The following is a 7,541-nucleotide window of genomic DNA, read 5'->3' as shown; positions in this document are numbered from 1 at the left end:
ATGTTTGGTACAGTACCATTATTTGCCTAATGGTAAGAGAAGTTGTGCTTCTAGAACTTGTGAAAAATGAAGTGTTTCTTTTGGTAAGGCATTCCAAGGATATCCTATCTAGTTTCTTGAAATTTCTGTGCTTAATTAGAAAATTAAAAATAACTCACTTTTATTACAGATGGAATTGTCATTACAGAAAACCAAAAACAAACACATAAAAAAAGAAAACTGAACAAATCATTTATATTTGACGTTTTGATGACATTTCAATGCAGAGGGAGGGACATTTTAATTTAAATACTTTCACAGTTTTGCCATACTTTGATCACAGTTCAAATCCACTCTTGTTTGCAACTAAAAACCCAAACACTAAAAAAAAAAAAAAAAAAAATCACATTAATCAGAATTTAAGGAGTCACTTAGTAAAACTATGTTTTAGGAATCTGTACAATAAACATCAAATCAGTCACCTGACCACTCCCCACCCTCAGCCCATTCCACAAACCCATCTTCCCACCCCTTCTCCTAGGCATTGAGCCTTCAGAAATACCCTTTCTCAATACGGTTCCTTCTAAAAAAGAGAGGCGGGAGAGTCAGGGAGGAGAAGGCGGTTCCAACCAGATTTTGTGTCCATAAAGCCAAAAGCTTCTAGGCCTGACACGTACGGCGGGTTTGTGCCGGAGGAGCACAGCTGGTCTACACGGGCCCGCCCCGTAGACACCGTACTCCTTGGTGAGCTGCGGTTTAACTTCCTTATAGCAGGTTGAGCGTGCAGGCCCCATCGTTTGGAGGGGAAGGCGGCGCCCCAACTGGTGTTTTTCCAGGAAGTGCTCCAAGAATGGAGAGGAGAGGGGAAAGGGGAAAGGGGGAAGGCCAGGCGATGGGCGTTTCATTCATGGCTTCTTTCTCCCCCTCCCCTCCTTCGCTCCCCCCAGACTTTCCCCCTTTCCCAGTCCGAGTTTGACGTCGGTCTCCTGGATACCAGGCAGCCAATCGCCTGGTTGCGAAGGGACCAGCGCGGCCAATCAGGCGTCGTTGCTACCTGTGAGTAATATTTTTAGCTGAGAGGGACGCTCGATTCCACTCCCGATGTAATTTCGTGTAGTTCTCTGGGGCAGGTTGTGAAAAAGGCACTTACCCGCCCCCCGCTACGAGTCCCTCTCTTACCCCACTCCCTAGGTACCCGCACATATTTAAGCCGAGAATGATCTTAAATGCGCTTTACAAGCAGGCACCGCGTTTATTCTGTGCACCTGCGATCCAGCAAGCCCTAGAAATGCACACATGCGTGTGTGTGTAGACATGGACACAGATACATACGCAGTTTCGTCTCGTGTCGCCACACTCCGAGCACGGCGTGGGCTGGGACATTTGGAATAAACGGATCCGAGTCGCAGCCGGGGGTCGCACCAGGAGGCCTGAGGCTGCAGTTCAACCGCCGGCGGGGCGGGCGCTGTGGCGGCCTCCCTTTCCCACCCCCAGCCCGGCTCCACGGCTTTGGGTTCTGCAGCTGCCACTCTCTGGGTGGCGGTTGGCCTAGGCCTTGGGGTGATTAATATTCAATGAATCGGGTGCACAAGTCCCAGTCACAGTTTGCCTTTTCTCTACCCCGCCCCTGGGGTGGGCTGGAGGCCGATTTGGTAGATTTCCACTAGCAGGATCCTCCTTGGCCGCAGACCCCCGCGGAGAGGGCACTTTCCGGGTACCCTTGACGCTCCTCCAGCCCCGGTTCTCCCGAGCCGCTTTGCCACCGGCTTCGTCCCCCTCCCCCTCTGCCCGGCGCTCTCCGCCTAAACCGGGCGTCGGCCGCCCTACCCCACCCCTTTCTCTCTCATTGGCACGTCTGCCCCCACAGTCCCTTTCCAGACGTTCTCTTCATTCCGTCCCCCGTGCTCCGATCGTCGGCTCATTGGCCCCTCCTGGAGCCCGGAGGGTGCGGCTTCCCCACCCCTGCGTCCACCGCGCGTCCTGAGAGGGGCAGGCGGGACTTGGCCAATGGCGTCGGGGGGCAGGGCAGGGGCGGAGCCGGCCGGCGGGGGACCGGGGTGCGGGGCGGGGAGCGCGGGGAATGGCTGCGCCGCCGGAGCTGTGTGACGCGGGGCGGGCGCGCGCACCCCGACGGAGGGGATGGGGGCGGGGAGGAGGCCATAAAGCGAGAGGCGGGGCGCGCGCCGCGGCAGAAGGAGCGAAGCTCTGGCCCGGGGTGGAGCGGGCGCACCGAGGGGACGCTGGGCCGGGCACCGGGTTGTGTGGAGAAGTGAGCGCGCTCGTCTGACCCCCGTGCCCGCCACCCCAAGCCACCAACGGCGACCTCCCGAGGCCCGCTCGAGGCCTCTGTCCTCAGCCCCGCAGCGGCGACGTCCTGCACTCGGCGAGCTCGCCGCTCCCGACCCTCTCGCGCCCCCGCCCAGCCGCGGGTGTGTGGTCCAAGCCGCCCCGAAGCAGCCCGTAAGTATCTCGGGGCGCCGGGCGGGGTCGGCGAGGAGACCGGAGCCCCGGGCCCAGGCGGCGGAGGAGAGGCTGCAGCGGCGTCGAGCCCTGGGCCCTCGGGAGCTCGGGGGCGGTGGGGTGGCGGCCCTGGGCGGCCGAGGGGGCAGCGCCGGGACCCGAGGGGAGCGGCTCCGAGGGGCCGCCGGCGCGTCGGGCTCGTCCTGGGCAGTTGACCGGGGACTGGCGGCCCGGGGCGAGCTGACGGGAACTGGGGGGTTGGGGCGCCCGGAGGAGCTTCGAGCTCGCGGTGGAACGCTGGGGTTCGAGGGGCCGGTGGCCGCGAGGCTGAACATGGTGCCGGGGAACCGGTGCTCCCCCAGGCTCTGGCCGGGTCCCAGGAGCCCGGGGCGGGGGCCACGGGGCGGGGAGCGGCGGGTCGGGTTACGGCGGGGGAGGGGAGCGGCTGACCCGGCGCCCCGACCTGCTCGGTGCTGGGTGCTCAGCCGGGAGAGGTTTTTGCTCTTCCATTTCCCGGGCCTTCCTCCTCCTCCTCCGCCTCCGAGGAGGCTCGTACTCTCTTCCTCCTCCACCTCCACCTCCTCTTGCTGCTGCTGCTGCTGCTGCTGCTGTAGCGCTGGGGCTCCGAGGGCTGTGAGCAGAAATCTAATGAGATCTAACTGGCTGTTTATGTAATTCTTCACACTCCTGCCTGTCTTAAGGCGTTGCTTTGTAACTACCTTCCACCGAGCCTGAATTTCGCTCGGCTGCACCTTCAAGCAATTGGGCTTAATCAGCTGCCTCTGCCGGCACTCAGGCTTTTGACTTGGAAAGTGTTTGTAGTTTGGGGGCAGCCAGAGATTCTTTTTCCCTTTGTCACCACGAATATGGAAAATAGAACAGACGAATCAAGACCAACTTGATTTTTAAACGTCCTTTTAAATCAACTTCAGTGTGCAAATAGATCCCTTTCGCAAATATCTTCTGTTTGCCCTTGATCTTTTCTTATCCCCACCCAGTGCTGATCCAGCAAACGTTTAAAGGTCGACCTTAACCATACTCGCCTCTCCGGCTGTTACCGTGAGAGGGAGGGAGGGAGGGAGGGACGGACGGAGGTTTTTTTAAATCAGACTAAAACTCAAACCCTGGCCTTAAACAGAATAATCAATAGTTTTAATTTGTGTCGTTGCTTTTGTTATACTTGCTGCCGAATAGATATTTTCAGATTTAGAAAAATACACGTTGAAAACAAAAGGTCCAGAGAAGCTGAATTTTGTTATATTGTATGCTTTTAGTATACTTAAGGCCGAAACTATATAGAATAATTTGGTTCATAATTATTTACTAGGATGAAATACATTTAGTACTCAGTGTCTTTAATTTTAGCATCATGTACTATGGAAATTAAAATGATTTTCCTAACTTACCAAATTTTTAAATGTCAATGACAGAGCAGATTTAAACAGTATATATCTAAAGTAAACTAAAACGTGGATTCACTTCTAAGTTGGTGAATAACAATAAAAATTACTACCTAAAAGTGACATTTATATATATGGGGGTGGGGGGAGGATGCTAAGCACAATAAATATTCTTGTGAGAATTGAGGGGAGAAGAATAGATGTTCTAGAGATTTTTCTTCTTAGAACTCTATTCAGAAACAGGTTTTTAAAAGCATTATTTCATTTGTAAATCTACATTTTCCTGTGTGATTTTAAACTTTAATAAACAATTTTCTATTTTATATTTATTTTGTGCTAGTAACAGTTTTCAGGCTTTCTGTCCTAGTAGACATTTTCTTTTTCTTTTATCCTTAGCAGACTAACACAGGATATTAGACATTTTGAAAGGTGAAATTACTTTGAAGGGGGGTAGGTCATGGGACTTATATTACATTTATCTTATTTGGATATGTTTGCTTTTGTTTTAAGGAGCAAGATCACTCAAGGTGAAGGATAATCTACTAATACCAGCACTTTGAATGAAAATTTGTTTCTCTGCCACAAACTGAACATTTTTTTTTTTTTTTGGTGGGGGAGTTGAAACCTAATTTTGTGGCGTAGCAGCTATGCAGCTTGAAATCCAAGTAGCACTAAATTTTATTATTTCGTATTTGTACAATAAGCTTCCCAGGAGACGTGTCAACATTTTTGGTGAAGAACTTGAAAGACTTCTTAAGAAGAAATATGAAGGGCACTGGTATCCTGAAAAGCCATACAAAGGATCGGGGTTTCGATGTATACACATAGGGGAGAAAGTGGACCCAGTGATTGAACAAGCATCCAAAGAGAGTGGTTTGGACATTGAAGATGTTCGTGGCAATCTGCCACAGGATCTTAGTGTTTGGATCGACCCATTTGAGGTTTCTTACCAAATTGGTGAAAAGGGACCAGTGAAGGTGCTTTACGTGGATGATAATAATGAAAATGGATGTGAGTTGGATAAGGAGATCAAAAACAGCTTTAACCCAGAGGCCCAGGTTTTTATGCCCATAAGTGACCCAGCCTCATCAGTGTCCAGCTCTCCATCGCCTCCTTTTGGTCACTCTGCTGCTGTAAGCCCTACCTTCATGCCCCGGTCCACTCAGCCTTTAACCTTTACCACTGCCACTTTTGCTGCCACCAAGTTCGGCTCTACCAAAATGAAGAATAGTGGCCGTAGCAACAAGGTTGCACGTACTTCTCCTATCAACCTCGGCTTGAATGTGAATGACCTCTTGAAGCAGAAAGCCATCTCTTCCTCAGTGCACTCTCTGTATGGGCTTGGCTTGGGTAGCCAGCAGCAGCCACAGCAACAGCAGCAGCCAGCCCAGCCGCCACCGCCACCACCACCACCACAGCAGCAACAACAGCAGAAAACCTCTGCTCTTTCTCCTAATGCCAAGGAATTTATTTTTCCTAATATGCAGGGTCAAGGTAGTAGTACCAATGGAATGTTCCCAGGTGACAGCCCCCTTAACCTCAGTCCTCTCCAGTACAGTAATGCCTTTGATGTGTTTGCGGCTTATGGAGGCCTCAATGAGAAGTCTTTTGTAGATGGCTTGAATTTTAGCTTAAATAACATGCAGTATTCTAACCAGCAATTCCAGCCTGTTATGGCTAACTAAAAAAAAAAAAAAAAAAATGTATCGTACAAGTTAAAATGCACGGGCCCAAGGGGGATTTTTTTTTTCACCTCCTTGAGAATTTTTTTTTTAAGCTTATAGTAAGGATACATTCAAGCTTGGTTAAAAAAATAATAATAAAACATGCATCATTTTTCATTTGCCAACCAAGCACAAAGTTATTTTATACTGACTGTATATTTTAAAGTATACTCTCAGATATGGCCTCTTACAGTATTTAAGATATAGCAAGGACATGGCTGATTTTTTTTTATAAAAATTGGCACTAATAAGTGGGTTTATTGGTCTTTTCTAATTGTATAATTTAATTTAGTACAAAGTTTGTAAAATATCAGAGGATATATATATTGTTTCTACGACATGGTATTGCATTTATATCTTTTTACTACAGTGATCTGTGACAGCAGCAGCTTCATGTTGTATTTTTTTTACTGAAATTGTAAAATATCCATCTTAAAGACATCAACTATTCTAAAAATTGTGTACAGGATATTCCTTTAGTGGTGGAATTAAAATGTACGAATATTTGCTTTTTCAAAAAAATGTATTTTCTGTTAAAAGTTTAAAGATTTTTGCTATATATTACGGAAGAAAAATGTAATCGTAAATATTAATTTTGTACCTATATTGTGCAATACTTGAAAAAAACGGTATAAAAGTATTTTGAGTCAGTGTCTTACATGTTAAGAGGGACTGAAATAGTTTATATTAAGTTTGTATTAAAATTCTTTAAAATTAAAAACACCTATCGTGGTCTTTGTTTTTAAGTGTTTTCTAAAGATCTGGAGTTATTATCTTGTAAATGCTAATGATGGAAAAAGGCCTGACTCATTGAGTCACGAAGGAATAATGGAAAGCAGTTGCTTTACTAATGCACCAGATCGTGGTTTGCCACATAAAAAATGCTATCAAAACTATAGCCTGACCAGTGCTTGGGACAACTTTATTTTTTAACAGCCCTCTTCAGTCCACATTTGTCTACCCCATGATAGAGATGGTATGGTAAGGTTAGCTATACAGCAAGTTTCAAAATGTCATGCTGACATGGAGGAGTCAGGTGATAAGATGAAATTCCTTCGTGTAATCTGAGATGATTTATTTGAAATTTATATGGAGAGAGCATTGGATCAGTTTTCTGTTTTTGCTCAGGAAACTTGCTTGGACAAAGCGGCTGACTGAACTTTAAAAAGAAAAATTTACATCACTTTACTAATCTTTAAAGTTTAGCCATTGCATGTAGCTAGAGAACTTATGGTCAAAATCTATTCACAGCTGGACAGATTGTTAGATGTTAGCATTTTCATTTTCCCAGCAAAAACGCTTATGTATTTAATTTTTTGCGAGTGGGTACCCAACCTGCTGGTTTGAAGGCTTTAGAGATATTGACAATGTATCAAATTGGAGTGGCTTGGTGAGGATGGAGTTTTTTAAAACTGAAGAGTTGGAGGGAAGAACACTAAATGAGTCATTTCACTAAATGCCAATTGATACAGTGTTGACATAGTATTGGTGAGAAAGCTGTCTTAAACTTTATATGTACTTTTATAGTAAGAAACCAGCACTGCCTGGGTTACCAGTGAAATAAATTTGGTCTCATGAGCTTTTCGGACACCAGTCTACAAAAGCCTTTTGTCATTTACCCATGCAGCGTAGAGCAATAAAAAGTTTTAAGGAAACAAGCACTGAAATAACAGAGCTAAGCTGTTCGTCAGCTCCATGGTGAGGCTTTTGTTCTTTAGGGGACAGAATGAGGCTATGAAGAAGTATTGGAATACTGGGTGCGAGCAGCAGAGATCTGGTCTGCCAACACCACTTACATGCTTTTGTGATCACGAAGTTTGAATAGCTGTAAGAACAATCAGGGTAATGGCTTTAAGCACTAGTTTCTGCTACAGACTGATACAGTGAGGTTTGGGAGAAAACTCTACTTATAAATGAAGGCTCAAGTGTAATGTGCTTTTTCTGAAAATCATAAGGCAGCTGGACAGTACATAATGGA

General features: G+C 46.9%; 1 protein-coding gene and 1 long non-coding RNA gene across 2 annotated transcripts; one reads left to right on the top strand and one right to left on the bottom strand.

Moving 5' to 3' along the window:
- Window positions 1-214: 214 nt before the first annotated feature.
- LOC131382533 (uncharacterized) lies at window positions 215-1,302 on the bottom strand. Its single transcript, XR_009212082.1, has 2 exons — window positions 657-1,302; window positions 215-360 (listed from the first exon to the last, which is right to left on the bottom strand). It is a non-coding gene; the product is annotated as an uncharacterized LOC131382533 (long non-coding RNA).
- Window positions 1,303-2,156: 854 nt separating this feature from the next.
- LOC116463554 (protein Tob1) lies at window positions 2,157-6,284 on the top strand. The gene is made up of 2 exons (XM_032146708.2): window positions 2,157-2,439; window positions 4,350-6,284. The coding sequence occupies exon 2, from the start codon at window positions 4,487-4,489 to the stop codon at window positions 5,522-5,524; it is 1,038 nt and encodes a 345-aa protein (XP_032002599.1). The 5' UTR covers window positions 2,157-2,439; window positions 4,350-4,486; the 3' UTR covers window positions 5,525-6,284.
- The last annotated feature ends 1,257 nt before the right edge of the window (window positions 6,285-7,541 follow it).

The sequence above is a fragment of the Hylobates moloch genome, unplaced genomic scaffold, assembly GCF_009828535.3.
Source record: "Hylobates moloch isolate HMO894 unplaced genomic scaffold, HMol_V3 SCAFFOLD_41, whole genome shotgun sequence".
Classification (NCBI taxonomy): domain Eukaryota; kingdom Metazoa; phylum Chordata; class Mammalia; order Primates; family Hylobatidae; genus Hylobates; species Hylobates moloch.
The sequence above is the reverse complement of the archived record's forward strand: the minus strand, read 5'-3'. Positions and strand labels throughout refer to the sequence as shown.